Source organism: Lacerta agilis, chromosome 18, assembly GCF_009819535.1.
Source record: "Lacerta agilis isolate rLacAgi1 chromosome 18, rLacAgi1.pri, whole genome shotgun sequence".
Taxonomy (NCBI): Eukaryota; Metazoa; Chordata; class Lepidosauria; order Squamata; family Lacertidae; genus Lacerta; species Lacerta agilis.
The window spans coordinates 5,860,338-5,879,837 of record NC_046329.1 but is presented as its reverse complement, the minus strand read 5'-3'; the positions used below and the strand labels follow the sequence as shown (position 1 = coordinate 5,879,837).

Here is a 19,500-nt window from a genome sequence, read left to right as displayed (position 1 = left end):
GTGCACCGCCACTTCCGCCCCTCTCTTGACTCAAACGGGAGGTTGCCGCTGTTGAGGGCGGAAGTTGAGCGAGGCCCCTGTTAGAGTGCCGATTGGCGTCGAGCCCGAACCCCTGGGCGTTTGATTGGTTAGACGTCTATGGTTCCCCCGCCCGGCTTAGGAAGGCCGCTCTAGGCGAGTGACCTTCCTTCTCCATGGTCAAACTTGACCAAGTCCGTAAATGAGGCCATAAAGTCATAGGGTCGTGGAGTTGGAACGGGACCCTGAGGGTCATCTAGTCCAACCCGCTGCAATGCACGAATATTCAGCCCATAGCTGTCAACTTTTCCCTTTTTAAAAAAAGGAAATTCCCTTATTCCGAATAGGATTCCTCGCAAGAAAAAGGGAAAACTTGACAGCTATGATTCAGCCATCCCATGCGGGGATCGAACCCGCAACCTTAGGGTCATCAGCACGGCGCTCTAACCAACGGAGCTATGCAACCTCTATGCATGAAGCACATTTAAAGGCCAGGGTTTTTCCTGAAAGAATCCCTGGCAACTGAACGCTTTGTGTAGCCTATTTGCAGGACCCCGGGACCTGCCTCAATATTTGTTCCTTCGTTCAACCCAGGACTAAATTTCTGTTCTGCCTCATCTATATTCTATATTTCAATACCATTCCAGAAAAGATTTCCTTGTTAGCCCAAAAATGGAAAACGAGCAAGGTTCCAACCAAAGAAGAGTGGCAACTTAAGTTGACAGAATATGCGCAGCCTGCAGACTTAACGTATAGAATGTTGTAAACATTAACTGCTCCTTTTACCTTATGGGTGTTAAAGGAGAAAGCTGAGGGCTCCCTTGGACAAAAAACAAGGACACCAGCCAGGAATGCCAGAGCAAAACAGCAGCCAGTAGGCTTCGTCTTTATTTGAAGACTGTCATGTCATCCCTCCTTGAACCCCTCCCAGGCATACATATCTACAAAACAAAAAAGCATTCCGAAGTTACTGCATTGGCCAGGTAGGGCTAATGACTGTCCTGTGGGGTGGCGCTGTGGGTGAAACCACAGTGCCTAGGCCTTGCCGATCAGAAGGTTGGCAGGTTCAAATCCCTGCAGTGACGGGGTGAGCTCCCGTTGCTCGGTCCCAGCTCCTGCCAACCTAGCAGTTCGAAAGCACGTCAAAGTGCAAGTAGATAAATAGGTACCACTCCGGCGGGAAGGTAAACAGCGTTTCCGTGCGCTGCTCTGGTTCGCCAGAAGCAGCTTAGTCACGCTGGCCACGTGACCCGGAAGCTGTACGCCGGCTCCCTCGGCCAGTAAAGCGAGATGAGCCCCGCAACCCCAGAGTTGTCCGCGACTGGACCTAATGGTCAGGGGTCCCTGTACCTTTACCTTTGTTCTAGCCTGGGCTCAATCCATTTTCAGGTGGTGGGTCCTTTGTGAGGGAAATGACCCATCGTCTGGCAGTTTTGAGTGGGCACATCCTCTGGCAGGGCTCCGCTATGGATGTGCTGGCAGGGCCGGCGCGTCCATTTAGGCAAACTAGGCAATTGCCTAGGGCGCCAAAATGGAGGGGGCGCTGGCCAGGCTTGGGTGGGGACGGGCTAGCAGCAGCTTCTCCGCTGTAGCGGAGAGGTGCTGCTTGCCCCCTACACCACCCCCCGCCCAAGCCTGGCCAGCGCCCCCTCCATTTTGGCCTCTCCACCACCCCTACCTCCCGCTAAAGCAGGCTTTGGCAGGGGGCGGGGGGCGCCAGAAGGTGGTTCCTAGCACCGGTCCTGCGTGCTGGTACACCTGGGAGATTATGGCCATAGCTGTCAACTTTTCCCTTTTTTTTAGGGAAATTCCCTTATTCCGAATAGGATTCCTCGCAAGAAAAGGGAAAAGTTGACAGCTATGATTATGGCTGCCCTGTGAGCACACCAGGCCTCCCCCCCTCCTCGATAGCGCAGAACAACAGTGGAACGGTTTAGATCTGATATACGGTTAATTTTATATGAATTTATAACAGAAACACTATAGAGAAATAAATATTTTCATTCAAGTGTGTGTGAGTGTGTGAGTGTCCTCCTTGTGGAACTGGGTGGTTCGGGGAAATTCCTGTAACATGGGGTACCCAAGAAGAGTCCGTATAGAGTTCTTTGTAGGTTCTCCATCGGTAGGAGGAAATAATGGAGGCCAACCAGAGAATATTGAGAAGCAAAGCAGCTAGTAAGTCGGATCCTTATTGGAAGCTGCTGCTTCCTCTTTGGCAATCCCTCGTAGCCGAGTAAGATTGTCTTCCATAAACACGGTTTTAACAATGAGTCCATAAGTGACTGTGGAAACCAATTCTGGATCCACACGTCCTTCCACAGTGGGGACATTGGTTCCCTGGCGGGTGTTGATCACGGTGAAGGTTTGCCAAGCGTGCCTTCCTCTTAGCACGTTTCTCCCTTGCGTCCTGAGTTCGAGTGTCTACGAAGAAAGTCCATGACACCTTTGGTAAAGGCTGTTCTCCAGCTGGAGCGCTCTCAGGCCAGTGTTTCCCAGTTGTCGGTGTTTATACTACATTATTTTAGATTTGCCTTGAGAGAGTCTTTGAACCTCTTTCGTTGACCACCCGCATTCCACTTTCCATTTTTAAGTTTGGAATAGAGTATGCAAATATCCCGGTCCTCAAACACTCTCCATGGATGCCAACAACAGTTCCCAAGATGGGTTTTTTTTGGGGGGGGGGGAGCCATGTGCTTGTAATATGTGGTGCAGTGTCACACCCCGAAGAAGGAAACCTGATCCCAGACTCGTAGCACAAACCTACTCAGTAATTAGTCCTAGCAAAACATCTCCAAAGCCAGGACAGTCTTATTTGCTCTATATATTTGCAAATACCCGTGGGTGTTTTTTTTTTTAGATCCATAGCTGTCAAGTCTCCCTTTTTGGGTGGGAAACTCCCTTCTTCCAAGCCGTTTCCCGCTGCTATCCCTTATTGTTGATATCCCTTAAATTTCCCTTATTTCCGGGAAGGAGAGTTGGAGTCCGGGGACTCCTTGGGTCCCTGCCTTTCTCAGCCCTGCCTGCCTGCCTGCCTACCTCACAGGACTGTTGTGGGGATTAAATGAGGACTAGGACCAGGGAGCTCCTTGGAGAAAAAGGTGGAATATAAATACCTAATAACAAACAAACAGACAGACAGATATATAAAGAAGAAGAAGATAAAACAGACGAATGTTTCTCGGCAACAGGTGCTCAGATTAAGTATTGCTGCCCCTAACTGGAGGCAAAGCAGAGCCATCCTGGCCAGAAGCCATCAGTGGTCCTCTCCTCCTGCATGAATTTGCCTAATCCTTTTTAAACCCATCCAAGTTGGTGGCCATCGCTGCTCCCTGTGGCAAGGAGTTCCAGAGGTTAACCGTGTGCTGCGTGAATAAGTGCTTTCTTTTCTCTGCCCTGATTTCTCTTTCCTGGGAGCTCTTTCCTGGTGTAAATTAATTTGTAGCCTGGGGGGATTACCACGGCGTGGACTGTCCCCGAGAACCGTAGACTGTCCCCAGGACAGGTGTGAGTGCTGATCCCTTATTTTCAAATCCGAAACTTGACAGCTTTGTTTAGATCACATGACCTGGTTGAAAAAAAAAACGATAAATCTGGAAGAGAGGCATTTGTAATGCAAACGAGGGGCCTTGCCCGTGCAGGTTTGATGCTGCATGTCTAGTCCTCCTCCTCCTCCTAAGGCACACTTAATTGCTTTTATTTCCCCAGTGAAAAAGTGAAGACGCCTTTCCACTTGAGAGTTCGGAGCCATGGGCAAAACACAGGTTGGGGCCTGATTGCAGGTGCCAATTAGGGACGCGGTGCCAACTTCGTAGCTCCAGGCAGCACCGTTAAAGTAGCTGCTTTTGCAAACGGGAGAGCTGATATTTTAAAAAAGAAAGAAGATCTGGTGCTTTAAAAAAAGATATGCAAAGCCTTTCCTGCTTCCTCTTTGACACACACACTTTGCATAGCACTCTCACGCACCCTTTGAGCACGAAGTTTGGTGGGGTGTATTTGCTGTACCTAGGCTATAGAGTAAAATAAAAAATTCCTTCCAGTAGCACCTTGTCTCCCTGCTTATTTAACTTATATGCAGAATTCATCATGCGAAAGGCTGGACTGGATGAACCCCAAACCGGAATTAAGATTGCCAGAAAAAATATCAACAACCTGAGTCAGATATGCTGATGACACAACCTTGATGGCAGAAAGTGAGGAGGAATTAAAGAACCTTTTAATGAGGGTGAAAGAGGAGAGTGCAAAATATGGTCTGAAGCTCAACATCAAAAAAACTAAGATCATGGCCACTGGTCCCATCACCTCCTGGCAAATAGAAGGGGAAGAAATGGAGGCAGTGAGAGATTTTGTTTTCTTGGGTTCCATGATCACTGCAGATGGTGACAGCAGTCACAAAATTAAAAGACGCCTGCTTCTTGGGAGGAAAGCAATGACAAACCTAGACAGCATCTTAAAAAGCAGAGACATCACCTTGCCGACAAAGGTCCGTATAGTTAACGCTATGGTTTTCCCAGTGGTAATGTACGGAAGTGAGAGCTGGACCATAAAGAAGGCTGATCACCAAAGAATTGATGCTTTTGAATTCTGGTGCTGGAGGAGACTCTTGAGAGTCCCATGGACTGCAAGAAGATCAAACCTATCCATTCTGAAGGAAATCAGCCCTGAGTGCTCACTAGAAGGACAGATCCTGAAGTTGAGGCTCCAGTACTTTGGCCACCTCATGAGAAGAGAAGACTCCCTGGAAAAGACCCTAATGTTGGGAAAGATGGAGGGCACAAGGAGAAGGGGACGACAGAGGATGAGATGGTTGGACAGTGTTCTCGAAGCTACTAACATGAGTTTGGCCAAACTGCAAGAGGCAGTGAAGGATAGGCGTGCTCTGGTCCAGGGGGTCACGAAGAGTCGGACACGACTGAACAACAACTACAACAAGCACCTTAGAGACTAAGGTGCTACTGGAAGGAATTTTTTTATTTCTTATTTTGTTTTGACTATGGCAGACCAACACGGCTACCTACCTGTAACCAGGCTATATAGAGTGTTGGGCATAGATCGGGTGCATTTGACTCAATCACACTCTCTTCCTGTGTTCGTCTAGCCCAGGGGTCGGCAACCTAAGGCCCGTGGGCCACAAGCGGCCCACAGGGGTCATTTAACCGGCCCACGAGCCGCCCCCGAACCGTGCCTCCCGCTCAGCAAGTCCCCGCCACGCACTGCGCTAAACCGGCGCAGCCCGGAGCGGGGACTCGCTTCCGCGGTGCCGGAAATCGTGTTTGCACAGGCGCAATAGTGTCTGCGCCTACGTAGGCGCGGGAAATCGCGGGAAAAGATCTCTGCTGTAGTGAACAATGCCCGGGGGAGGGAAACCTTGCCAACCCCTGGTCTAGCCATGTCATGTCGGCAAGATGGGAGAGGGAGAACCATGGGAGTCATCTTCAGTTCCTTCATTAATAATAATAATAATAATAATAATAATAATATTCCTTGGAAGAACTTTCCCCTTTCTATGAGCATAAATACCAATACCAGCACAGAGAGGGACCCTTTCTTAGGACTGAGAAGAAATCTTGGCATAACGCCCAATGCAAGACCAGACTGCTTTAGACCATGTGCAGATGTTTGGGGTGGGGTTGGGGAAACAACCTTAGGAATAAGCAATGTTAAGCACAGGTGGTGGTTCAGCGGTTATGGGGTGCCCGACAAAGACCTGGGTTCAGATCCTCACCCACCACTGTGTCTGGTCAGACCTCAGCTGGAATACTGTGTCCAGTTCTGGGCACCACAGTTCAAGAAGGATACTGACAAGCTGGAGCGTGTCCAGAGGAGGGCAACCAAAATAGTCCAAGGCCTGGAAACGATGCCTTATGAGGAACGGCTTAGGGAGCTGGGTATGTTTAGCCTGGAGAAGAGAAGGTGAAGGGGTGATATGATAGCCATGTTCAAATATATCAAAGGGCGTCATATAGAGGAGGGAGAAAGGTTGTTTTCTGCTGCTGCAGAGAAGCGGACACGGGGCAATGGATTCAAACTACAAGAAAGAAGATTCCACCTAAACCTTAGGAAGAACTTCCTGACAGTGAGAGCTGTTGGACAGTGGGATTTGCTGCCAAGGAGTGTGGTGGAGTCTCCTTCTTTGGAGGTCTTTAAGCGGAGGCTTGACAGCCACCTGTCAGGAATGCTTTGATGGTGTTTCCTGCTTGGCAGGGGGTTGGACTGGATGGCCCTTGGGGTCTCTTCCAACTCTAGGATTCTATGATTCTAAGTGTGTCTGTGGGGGGGGTCAGACTAGATGACCTCCAGGGGTGCCCTTTCCGCGATTCCCAACGGCTTTCTTCCCTCAGCCCCGCCTCTCCCCCCTCTCCTTTGTTAAGCCCCGCCCCTTTTCCCATTCCCGCTCCCCCCTTTTTTTTTTTTTACCCAGCCTGCCCCAACAGATCCCGCCTCCCTGGAGGGAGGCCCACCTCCGGTTGGGCGGGAGGCGCGCGCGCCAGCCGGCCAATGAGCGAGGAGGGCGGCTGAGGAGCGGCAGGCGGCGCCTACCAATTGGCTCCTTCGCAAGCTGCTTTTTTTTATTCCTCCTTCCCTCCCTCCCCTTCAAGAGGCCCGGCGGCCACGCCCACCCCCGCTCCCGGTTGCCTGGCGAAGCCTGAGGCCTGGCTGGGGCCTGCTCGCCAGCAGCCAGCCAGCCAGCCAGCCAGCCGCCGAGATGCCGCACGGCTTCAAGGCCGGAGACCTCGTCTTCGCCAAGATGAAGGGATACCCGCACTGGCCGGCCAGGGTGAGAGAGAGATTTCATATCTCTATATATGGCGTGAGGAGAGCGGTGGGCGAAATATAGATATTGAGGGGGGAGGGGGGGCTCCTCGTCGCTTAGCAACCGCCATGAGGGGGGGGAGGGACTGGTGTCTCTCTCCCCCCCTCCCCCCCGCTTTTCCTCTGTTGCTTCTGAGGCTGCGCCTTAGGGGCTGTTCTACGGCGCCCTCTAGCGGCGGAGGCGGAGGCAGCACATTGAGAAGCCTGGAAGCAGCCCGCCCCCCTTTCATGGGTCACCGGCCTTTTTTTGTGTGTGTTATCGCTATTTTTGTGTGTGTGTGTGTGATAGAGAGAGAGAGGTTAGGCCTCTTCCTCCACCCACTAGAATAAGGCTGGGGTGGAGGAGGGGGGTAGGCAAAGGAGAGAGGAAGGGGTCCTACTGGCATTGCAACCCCCCCCCCCACCATGAGACTCAGGGGTGTATGTGTGTGTGTGTGCGGTGGAGCCTGGCCCCAGATGTGTCTCTAAAATGCATGTGCAGTTTTGTGGGTTTTATTATTTTTATTTTTGCATTGTGGTTTCCAATCCTGTGAACCGGGTAGACAGGGCAGTATACAAATTTTAATAATAATAATTCATGTGATTATGCATGCATGATCGTATGTTTGCTTGCTTGTACAGATTTTTTTTTTTTTTTGGAGCGAGGAGGGGGGAGGGATAGGCCCCCCATCCAGCAAGGGGGAGATTGGGCCTACAGAAGCTACAGCGGTATACAAATTTTAATAATAATAATAATAATGCATGTGATTGTGCATGCACGAACGTGCATTTGCTTGTTTGTACAGATTTGGGGGGGGGGCTCCAATTTGGGCCCACAGAAGCTATGTGGGTAACATACGTGATGTATGCATGGAGTTCAAAGAAACAGGTTTGGGTGCACACAGGTGAGGCCTTTGCAATGCTGAGGAGAGATTCGCCCTCAAGTTTTTGGCGCAGAGGGGTTTGGGTCAGGAAGCCTGTCACTGAATGCTCCTCTTAAGTCCGAGGAGGGAGTTGGAGGGATTGTGTTGGGCATGTGTGCGTAACACTTAAATTTGATTTAGTTATATTTATACCCTATTCCATCTTGGAACCCCAGGTGTTTTCCTTAGGCGGCCGACCGGGTGCTGACCAGATCTGGATCTGCTTAGCCTTCGCCAAGGTGGCGCCACTGCCTACTCTTAAGACCCCGGGATATTAATAGTTAATGGAATCGTTAAGTTTGCTCCCACTCGCTGATTTGGGAGGGGTGGGGAATGAGGTGAAACGGGACCCCTGTGGAGGCTCTATATATAGGGTCTCCAATGGGGGCCCTGCCTACTCCCTCATAAATAATGCTGAGGGTGAGGCTGTGGAATTGGGGGAAACCACCCACTGTACTCTACAAGACTTTGTGACTAGAAAGACTTAATGCAGTCCATACATACATACCGGATTTAGAAGGCAATTGGGCCGCATCCGGCCCCCGGGCCTTAGTTTGCCTACCCATGGATGGAGGAAAGGATACACATAACATCTGAGTGAGTGAATGAATGTGTGTGTATATGCATTGTTTTATTTATTTGTTTCACTTACAACCCGCCCACTCATTTTGTCGTTTTGTGAGTTAGCTTATGCTGAGAGACTTACTGGCCCAGGGTCACCGATTGAACTTAATGTCCGAGTGAGGATTTGAACCCCGATCTCTCAGGTCCTAGCTTGACATTCCAAGCACACTAGCCTTATTTTGCAAGAGCCCAGCCCGTATGTTTGCTATCCAAATGGGGTTCTCTTCCCTGCCCCCTGTTGTACCGTGGGTTCACATACTAGCACTTCCTTGGGATTCCAGCACTTCCAGTGGAATCTCTTCAGGGTCAGAAACTCAGATATGTAAGCCAATCGCTAAATGGCACCTTAAAACCTGGGTTGCTTTCACCACAATGGGATGTCCAGGCGCCATTCAAGTTAATTATTGTTTTTATTATTCATTTCACTTCTATACCGCTTTATATTTTAAAGGGAAAATCTCAGAACTGTTTACAAGACATTAAAACGTCAAATAAAACAGTCCAGAATGTTTTAGCTGAGATCTGTGCATTGCAGGGGGTTGGACTAGATGACCCTTGGTCCCTTCCCAACTCTACGATGATTCTAAAAGAAGTGCAGACTTCCAGGAAAATATTTCAGACCCTTCTCTAAGAGACACTTTGCTTTCCCCGTATTTATTTACCTACTTAATGTATAGATCTGCCCCGTAACAGAAGGACTCTAGGAGGCCAGGGTGGGGGTAGTGTTGGACTAGGACCTCAGGAGATCAGGGCTCAAATCCCCACTCTGTCATGAAGCTCACTGGGTGACCTTGAAGTCAGTCAGAGCCAGTGTGGTGTAGTGGTTAAGAGTGGTAGACTCGTAATCTGGTGAACCGGGTTCGTTTCCCCGCTCTTCCACATGCAGCTGCTGGGTGACCTTGGGCTAGTCACACTTCTCTGAAGTCTCTCAGCCCCACTCACCTCACAGAGTGTTTGTTATTGGGGAGGAAGGGGAAGGCGAATGTGAGCCGCTTTGAGACTCCTTCGGGTAGCGATAAAGCGGGGTATCAAATCCAAACTCTTCCCTTCTTCTTCTTCTTCTTAACCTACCTCACAGGGTTGTTGTAGGGATTAACAGAGGAGGGGCATGAACCATGTACTCGTTGGGGGGAAAGGTGGGATATAAATGGAATAAATGATGTATTTTGCTCACCTGCTTAAGAAAGCTGCAGGGGCCAAACAGATGGAGATGTCATCCAGAGATCTCCATATGGTTGCCGTTGGGCTCATGCCAGTAGCAAAACATGGCTGGCACCAGGGGGATTTCGAACACTGCTTCATCCCTAGATGTAGCATGGGGAATGATGGCTCTGCTGTACCTTCACTGTTGGAGGCAGCACACTTCTGAATGCTAGTTGCTGAAAACCACAGGAGGGGAGAGGGCTGTTACACTGCAGTTGAGCTTGCTGGCTTCTTACTGGGGGCAGGACGCTGGGCTAGTTGAGCCACTGCTGGCCCCCTGCCTGTTTCTTTTGGTCCTCCCGTACCAAGATGGAGGGAGAAGAGAACGTGATCAGGCATCGTTTGAGCATGTCCAGGGATGACACTGTTGTTGGACCGGGTGTTTTATCTTCCTGCCCTTTGCTTCAAAAGAAGGTCTGGGAGAAGCTGTGTTGCTGAGCGGATAGAGCCCTGGCTTCCCACTCGGAAAGTGCCGGGTTCAATCCCCACCCTCTCCTGTGTCCAGTGTGGTGTGGTGGTTAAGAGCGGTGGACTTGTAATCTGGTGAACCGGGTTCGCGTCTCCACTCCTCCACATGCAGCTGCTGGGTGACCTTGGGCTAGTCACACTTCTTTGAAGTCTCTCAGCCCCACTCACCTCGCAGAGGAAGGGAAAGGAGAATGTTTGCCGCTTTGAGACTCCTTCGGGTAGTGAAAAGCGGGATATCAAATCCAAACTCTTCTTCTTCTTCTTCTTCTTCTGTTAAAAGGATTCCATAGCAGGAGGCATGAGATTCCTGCATTGCAGTGGGTTGACCCTTGGGATCCCTTCCAACACTATGATTCCCAAGGCCCTTTGACAAACCAACAATACTGGGGGTGTGCAGTTTGACGTATCAACAAGGCAGCTTCCCCACAGGTGACCCTGCCACTGGGCATTGCTTTGGGTTTCAGTTTGCCATGCAACATATATCCATGCAAGGATCCTGCTTCTCTGCTTCCATGTGCTCCTGGAGTCTTGTCTCAGAACCTTGAAAGCGTTCTAGGCACCTTGCGACAGACAAGATCCTTTGCCTATATATCCTAGCTCCTTTCTAGCAGCTGTGGGGTTTAGACTTGGGACACTATGAAAAGTACACGGAGATCGCACCCTAAACCTGCTTTCTGGCTCTCAGAGATCTTGCCGTCAGAGTGGGAGGGGAAAGCAGCCCACATATTTAAGGTTTCGCTCACCAAGCCAAACATGAGAAGAGACGCTCAGCACTTGGGGTGTTACAGCATCATGTTGTTCTTTGCATCTTGCAAAGGGGGGAGGGCTTGGCTGACGGTCACACCTGCTGCACCCAGCGATCGAAACTCACCAGGTGCATTTTGCACGTGGCTGTCGGCCACTTGCGACCAAGTGAAGACGACCTCGGTCCTGTATACCTGAAGGAGCGTCTCCACCCCCATCATTCAGCCCGGACACTGAGATCCAGCGCCGAGGGCCTTCTGGCGGTTCCCTCACTGCGAGAAGCAAAGCTACAGGGAACCAGGCAGAGGGCCTTCTCGGTAGTGGCGCCCGCCCTGTGGAACGCCCTCCCATCACAGGTCAAGGAGATAAATAACAACCTGACATTCAGAAAATACCTGAAGGCAGCCCTTTTCAGGGAAGTTTTTAATGTGTAATATTTTTGTATCTGAATTTTGTTGGAAGCCGCCCAGAGTGGCTGGGGAAATCCAGCCAGATGTGCGGGGTACAAATAATAAATATTATTATTATTATATTATAAGACACCTGGGTGCGCTTCAGCAAAAGAGCACAATCTTCTGCTGTGAACCAGCTTACTTGCAAAGTACTGCAGCAGCAGCAAACTCTTTCCTTGAAGTGTGCAATTCAATTTCATTTTGAAACTGGCAAAGCTGAGATCTAGCCCTAACGGTGAACTGCACCAAAAGGTGTAACGGTATTTCTTCTCTCTCATCCTGTTCAGTTCTGATTCAGACGTTTACTTAAAGCGATTTAATTACTGGTTCCGTTGCTTTGAACTTACTCAGGTACACATGGTACAAATTGATGTCATCATCAACTATTATTCTTGTGGAGTAATTCTGTTGGGAGTGGATATAATGATGAATATTTAACGAGAGACGGTGACGGATCCAAAGGACCTTGCTTCTTCCTCCTTGTCACTTCAACTGATCCTAAAAGGACAGGATTTGTTGAAGGAAGCCTGAGAACCTGCAGTTGAAAGGGGCAATTGTACAGGTGAAACTCGAAAAATTAGAATACCGTGGAAAGGTTCCTTTCTTTCAGTAATTCAACTTGAAAGGTGAAACTAATATATGAGATAGACTCATGACATGCAAAGCGAGATATGTCAAGCCTTTATTTGTTAGAATTGTGATGATTATGGCGTACAGCTGATGAGAACCCCAAATTAACAATCTCAACTTTGGGGTTTTCATCAGCTGTACGCCATAATCATCACAATTATAACAAGCAAAGGCTTGACATATCTCACTTTGCGTGTCATGAGTCTATCTCATATATTAAACTCCAGTAGCTAATGAAAACAATTGCTTACATAAATGGACTTTTCCACAATATTCTAATTTTTCGAGTTTCACCTGTAGAAGCCCACATAATTGCTTAAGAGCATGCCTGTTTTCTTGACTGTTTTCACACACTACTGTCCTGTAGAATTCTGTCAGTTATATTTTATCTGCACAATCAGAATGAATTTCAGGAACCAAAATGCTTTTTCTGTGCTCTTAACCCAAGCATAGCAGATGTTGTGGGACTAAACCTCCCACTGGCCAATGGATGGCGATGATGGGAGTTGTAGTCCAACAACATCTGGACTGCACATTGGCCAGCCCCGCTTTAACCACCATACCAAGGTGGTTCTCTGCAACAATCACTCAAGCCGCCATGCTGATCCCATTTGACTTGCTCTTCTTTTCAGATCGACGATATCATCGATGGCGCAGTGAAGCCCCCACCCAATAAATATCCCATTTTCTTCTTCGGCACCCACGAGACGTAAGTTCCGGTCTCAGGAGCTGGGGGGAAGGCGCGGCTTTCCTGTGTTTTCTTTGCTCGATGCCGTCCTGCTTCGTTCCCTAACCTTTGCTTTCCTTCTGCGCCCCAGGGCCTTCTTGGGACCCAAGGACCTCTTCCCTTACGAGAAATACAAGGACAAATATGGGAAGCCCAACAAACGGAAAGGCTTCAACGAAGGATTGTGGGAGATCCAGAACAACCCTCATGCCAGTTACAGTGCGCCTCCGGTAAGCGGCGTTAAGGACGGCCCTGCTGGAGCTACAATAGTAGGCTTTGTATCCCCGCCTCAGGGCAACATACATTGGGGTGGGGAACCTCTGACCCTCCAAACGTGGGGCTGCAACTCCCATCTGTTGGTCCTGCTGTCTAGAGGGCCAGACATTCCCAACCCCTGACACAAATAATTCTGCACCCAAGTATGGCCATGTCGGTCGTCTGCATCCAAAGCAAAAGCCTTCAAACATGTTAAAAGACATGTACAGTGGTGCCCCGCTAGACGAATGCCTCGCTAGACGAAAAACTCGCTAGACGAAAGGCATTCGCTAGCGGAAGGCTGCCTCGCAAGACAAATTTTCCTATGGGCTTGCCTCGCAAGACGAAAAAATTGCCGATTAAATTTTTTTTTTGTGTGTGTCAAACTGCTCTTCCCCCGTTGGTGCTTCGCAAGACAAAATTTTCGCTATACAACAGCACTCGCAGAACAAATTAATTTCGTCTTGCGAGGCACCACTGTATCTGAAGAAGTGTGCATGCAGATGAAAGCTCATACCAAGAACAAACTTAGTTGGTCTCTAAGGTGCTACTGGAAGGACTTTTTAAATTTTTGTTTTAAAAGACATACAAATTGATAGTGGCACAAGCTTTCATGGTCTACAGTCCACCAGATTCATGATGCATATATGGGTTGTTTTTTTGAAGGGGGCGGGTGAGACGGACTGTACGCAGCAAGGTTGGAAGGAAATGAAATGCAGAAAATGCGAATGGTGACACAATGGCCAGCCACCAAGGAAGCGTTTGTCATTGGTAACACAGACATCCTGGCACTGAGAAGCCAATTAACACTGTGGTTTAAAAAGATGGAGGGACTCCCTCGGGTATTTTGGGTCCAAGCTGTTTAGGGCATTAAAAAGTAAGTACCAGGACTTTGTAAGGGACACAGGTGCTGTGGTCTAAAGCACTGAGCTTTTTGGGGCTTGCTGATCAGAAGGTTGGCGGTTCGAATCCCCATGACGGGGTGAGCTCCCGTTGCTCTGTCCCAGCTCCTGCCAAAATAGCAGTTCAAAAGCACACCAGTGCAAATAGATAAATGTGCCAGGTAAACGGCGTTTCCGTGCGCTCTGGCTTCTGTCACAGTGTTCTGTTGCGCCAGAAGCGGTTTAGTCCTGCTGGCCACATGACTCGGAAAGCTGTCTGTGGGCAAACGCCGCCTCCCTCGGCCTGAAAGCGAGATGAGCGCCACAACCCGAGAGTCGCCTTTGACTGGATTTAACCGCTCAGGGGTCCTTTACCTTTTACCTTTTTCCCAGCACTTTAAATTGAGCTCAGGAGCAAATAGGTAGGCAATGTGATACTTTCAAAATAGGTGTAATATCAGCAACTTTCCTAAAAAGATTATGCCATATAGAAATGAAATTTATAATAATAACAACTCCTTCTAAATCTGGCCTGCGGACTGTCCGAGAATCAGTGTGTTTTTACATGAGTAGAACGTGTCCTTTTATTTAAAATGCATCTCTGGGTTATTTGTGTAGCATAGGAATTCGTTCATTCCCCCCCCCCCAAATAGTCTGGCCCCCCACAATGTCTGAGGGACAGTGGACTGGCCCCCTGCTGAAAAAGTTTGCTGACCCTTGGATTAAGAGGTGGAGGTGAGGAAGGTTAGCCTGGGGAACAGTGACTGGCCCCAAGGTTCATGGCTGAGTGAGGAGGTGAACCTGAGTCTCCCCAGCCCAAGCCCAACACTATGGATAGGCCTCTGCTCTCAGCTCCGGACCCCCTCTGTTTCTTTCTTTGCAGAATTGTGCATGGGGATTTAACAAAGGTTTTTAGGAAAAACATCTGACGATTTGCCTGTCTTCCCTTTCCCTCCCCCACCAGCCAATAAGCTCCTCCGATAGTGAAGTCCCTGACATTGACCCCATAGTTGGCGGAGGCGGAGGAGGCGGAAGCGACATCGTGGAGGAGGAGGGATCTGCCCCGATGGCAGCAGTCGGCGCTGCGGGAGTGACCGTGGAGAAAGTGCAGAGCGACGACGAGTCGGACAGGGGAAGCGATCACAGTGGTCTGAAGCGGAAGCCGTTAGCCATGAAAGTGAGTGTAGCCGCTGGGGAGCGGAAGTGCTTCCACCCCCCCACCCCCAGCCCTGGTTTCCCACTGTGGGCTCCCTGTCTAAAGTGGCCAGTTTGGGCAACGCAACATCTCTGCTTAATATAAGGAGAGGCCTGTTTAAACAGACGAAAGGCCTGTTTCAGGGGTAGCTTGAGACCCATGGCTGCCCTCCAGATGTTGTTGGACCCCAACTCCCACAATCCCTGGCTAGCATAGCCAGTAGTCAAGGGTGATGGGAGTTGCAATCTGGCAACATCTGCAGGGCCACAGATTCCCCACCTCTGGCCTGTCTTTCCCACAGTGGGTAATTAGGGGTAGTCAACCTTTTTATACCTACCTCCCACTAATGCATCTTTCCTGATGGTAAAATTTCCTTACCGCCCACCAGTGCTCGGCGGAAGGATTCAGCTTGTGCCATAGAACCCCCTACCGCCCACCTAGAGTCCTGAAACGCCCACTAGTGGGTGGTAGGGAGCAGGTTGACAACCCCTGGGCTAAACAGATGCCTCTGGGAAGCCCAAGCAAGAGGCAACAGCCGTTTCCCAGGACTCCCAAGTGGGGATTTGACCAAGGCAGAATACTATTACAGTCATCCCTTGGACCCCGAACGCCTTGCGAGTCGAACGTTTTGCCTCCCGAACTCTGCAAACCTGGAAGTGAGTGTTCTGGTTTGCAAATGTTCTTTGCAACCCGAAGGTGCGGCGCAGCTTCCGATTGGCGGCAGGAAGTTGCACCTTCGTTTCCGAACATTTGGAAGTCGAATGGACTTCCGGAATGGATTCCATTCGACTTCTGTGGTACGACTGTACTCCCCTTGAGCTGGACACTATGCTTCTGTTGGTGCAGCCAAGAATAGAAAAATTGGCCCAGCGAGTCATCCCCGTCCTTTGCTCTTTCCCCTGTTTCAGATGCCAGTGGCGAAACGGCCGCGGAAATCATCCAGTGACCTCGACCAGGCCACTCCATCGCCGTCGGAGGAGGAGGAAAACTCCGAAAGCTCCTCTGAGTCTGAGAAGTACAGCGACCAGGTGAGTTTCGACTGATCTGGGGTGGGGGGCAGGTGGCGATTGTGGTTTTGATGGGGGGAGTCTGGCGGATCCTGTTATTGGCACACAAAGCCCTGGACAACTTGGGGGCAGGTTTATTTACCTTTTGTACAGCCCAGTCACTGTGATCCTTGGGAGAGATGCTCGTTAACAGATTTATAGAAGGCTTCATAACTTTAAAGCTGTGTACACATAAAAGCAACCAAAGCGATTTCAGGAATAAAGCAATTTATTCAGATATGCAGTTGTTCCATAGGCGACTGGGTCAGTGTCTTCAATAGAGGCCTAGATATACAGGTGAAACTTGAAAAATTAGAATATCGTGGAGAGGTTCATTTCTTTTAGTAATTCAACTTAAAAGGTGAAACTAATATATGGGATAGACTCATGACATGCAAAGCGAGATATGTCAAGCCTTTATTTGTTATAATTGTAAAGAATATGGCATACAGCTGATGAGAACCCCAAATTAACAATCTCAACTTTGGGGGTTTTCATCAACTGTGCGCCATAATCATCACAATTATAACAAGCAAAGGCTTGACATATCTCGCTTTGCGTGTCATGAGTCTATCTCATATATTAAACTCCAGTAGCTAATGAAAACATTTGCTTACATAAATGGACTTTTCCACAATATTCTAATTTTTCAAGTTTCACCTGTATAATGAACCTATGGCTGTATCCAACTAAATCCTACTCAGAGTAGACCCATTAAAATTAAGTTAGCCTTGTCCATTATTTTGTCTCTTTTTTGGCCAAATAATGATTAGTTTTATAAATTATATAAACACTCACTGTCAGGTGTGCGGCGTTCGGGAGCCAAAACGTTTTTAGAATTAAGGTGTTTGAAAACCAAGGTACGACTGTTCTGTGGTATTTTTGTTGGTGGTATAGATTTTTGTTTTTTGCAAATGAAGGCCTTTCCTCCCCAACCCAAGCCCCTGTTTCCATATGACGCCATGCATTGTTGTCACCCAGTGCAGTTGGTTTAGGACGAATGGAGGCAGCGCTTTTTTCCAAGCCGGAACGCAGCTCTGGCACCTCTCAGGTGGGCGCCATCGCCATTATAAGAGAAAAAGGGAGAGGCGTTCAGGACGAGTTCTGGCACCCTTTTTCTAGAAAAATAGCACTGAACAGAGGAAAAGGGCTTCCTCACAGAACCAGTTTATTGAATCGGTTCAGAGATGATGACCTCTTCAACCAGGCCTTTGGCTAGTTAAACAATTTGCGGCCTTTTAAACTGTGTGTATTGGGGAGCGGGGTACCGTTTTGTTTCTTGCTATGTTGTGTATTTCTGTGTTTTTAAATTCTGATCCTCGGATGAAGGGCAATATATAAATTCAACAAATAATAACGTAATAAATGATGTACCAGCTTGAACTTGGCTACCGAGCTTTTGCCAGCCACCTCCCACTAACTCCTAGCTGTATCTTTGCAGTTATTAAAAGCCGAAAACGTACTTACAAAGCAATCCGAGATTTCTAGGGTGCTGCGGCTGATGGAACTTTCCATAGCTTTTCTATGCTTTTGCACAATTTCTGTGTGCGTGCGGACTTGCCTATATGCAGTGGCATCGAGGGAAGGGCTGTGGCCCAGTGTTGGGATGCTTGTTTTACATGCTTGTAGGAGCTAGGCGCTGTGCACAGAGCTTAGGGCTTGACGATCAGAAGGTCGGCGGTTCGAATCGCCGCAATGGGGTGAGCTCCCGTTGCTCGGTCCCTGCTCCTGCCAACCTAGCAGTTCAAAGGCATATCAAAGTGAAAGTAGATAAATAGGTACCTCTCTGGTGGGAAGGTAAACGGCGTTTCCGTGCGCTGCTGTGGTTTGCCAGAAGCGGCTTAGTCATGCTGGCCACATGACCCGGAAGCTGTATGCCGGCTCCCTCAGCCAGTAACGCGAAATGAGTGCCGCAACCCCAGAGTCGTCCACAACTGGACCTAACGGTCAGGGGTCCCTTTACCTTTACCTTTAGGCGCCAGGCTCAGTCTCTGGGCAGGAGTGGAAAGGATTCCTTTCTGAAAACTTGAAGAGCTGCTGCCAGTCATGGTTAGACAGTGAGCTTAGGCGGCCTGAGATTTCTTAAGTGATGCGCAGCGGAATAAAATACAGAGTAACGTGCAACGTAAAACAGTGGATTTTAAAAAGTGATCAGATTAAGATTAACATTCCGGACATGTTTGCTGATATGCCCCCCCACCCCCCCAGCATGCCGAAATCCGTACAACGTTGACATGTGCCTTTCTAGCCGGAGGGTTTCTTCTGAAATGCAGAGGCTATAGTGTTGGGTGCTGTCTTCTGATGATACAGAGATTTGATTTCTAGGGCATGAACTAATTAAAAAGAACGTAATGAGGGTATTGGATAGCTATAAGCAAAAAAGAAATCAATCTTTTAGATGGTACCTCCTATAATTTAAATACCGTATTTTTCTGTGTATAAGACTAGGTTTTTATCTTTTAAAAAATACGTTCAAAATTTGGAATCGCCTTATTCATGGATACAATCTCCCTCCATTTTCTTAATTTGGAGTCTCCAAAAACAAGGGGCGTCTTATACACAGGGGCGTCTTATATACGGAAATATACAGTACATTGCAAACAGCTCAAAGGTTTTATTGCAAACAAGCGGTATATCCATTGTGTTAAATGAAAGATAGATAGTAAGACTTTGTATTCTTATGAATGGGTGGCGGGTGGCGCTGTGGTCTAAACCCCTGAGCCTCTTGGGCTTGCTGATCAGAAGGTCAGTGGTTCAAATCCCTGTGACGGGGTGAGCTCCCGTTGCTCTGTCCCAGCTCCTGCCGACCTAGCAGTTCGAAAGCACGCCAGTGTAAGTAGATAAATAGGTACCTCTTCAGCGGGAAGGTAAACGGCGTTTCCGTGTGCTCTGGTTTCCTGGTGCGCCAGAAGCAGTATAGTCCTGCTGGCCACATGACCCGGAAGCTGTCTGTGGACAAACTCTGGCTCCTTCAGCCTGAAAGTGAGATGAGCACTGCAACCCCATAGTTGCCTTTGACTGGACTGAACCGTCCAGGGGTCCTTTACCTTTTATCTTTTGTCATAAATTGTAGTTGAGTGCCTCCCAGAGTGACTGGGGCAACCCAGTCAGATGGGCGGGGTACAATAAATAAATTATTATTGTATTATTATAAGTTGGCTGCTGTTTTGGGGGGGTGGTTGGGGCGGGTGCAGGAGGCATGATCCTGGATCCCAAATCTCCCCTGCCAGAATTTTGCATTGGAAGGGACCCTGGACGTCAATCCATCCTGCCCCCTGTGAAGCAGCCCTGCAAAGGGAGGAATTTGTGAAGGAGGCTGATGCTACTGCCAGCTGCTGCTGTTGCGATTGGCACTGTGCTTACCTTGTGGGCACCTGAGCTCTGCATAGAGTAACCTGGCCTTTAGGCCCAGCTGTGCCCATTTTCTATGCCCATCCAGTAGGGATAAAGGTTCTGATCAGTCTGTGAATCCTAGTTTCCCCCACGAAATTAGGTGCTTTTCCCAGTGCTTTCTTGCTTAAAAGGTCCCTGTGTAGACTGCTTTT

General features: G+C 49.0%; 1 protein-coding gene across 2 annotated transcripts in view; it reads left to right on the top strand.

Annotated features, from left to right (window-relative positions):
* Positions 1-6,632: 6,632 nt before the first annotated feature.
* The window catches only part of HDGFL2 (HDGF like 2), a 32,275-nt gene continuing 19,407 nt past the window's right edge, over positions 6,633-19,500 (top strand). For both annotated transcript variants that reach the window (XM_033136547.1, XM_033136546.1), the window contains exons 1-5: positions 6,633-6,793; positions 12,484-12,560; positions 12,670-12,808; positions 14,679-14,891; positions 15,818-15,937. In XM_033136547.1, the coding sequence (XP_032992438.1) occupies positions 6,722-6,793; positions 12,484-12,560; positions 12,670-12,808; positions 14,679-14,891; positions 15,818-15,937 (621 nt within the window). In that variant the 5' untranslated portion in view covers positions 6,633-6,721. The remainder of the gene's footprint in view (positions 6,794-12,483; positions 12,561-12,669; positions 12,809-14,678; positions 14,892-15,817; positions 15,938-19,500) is intronic.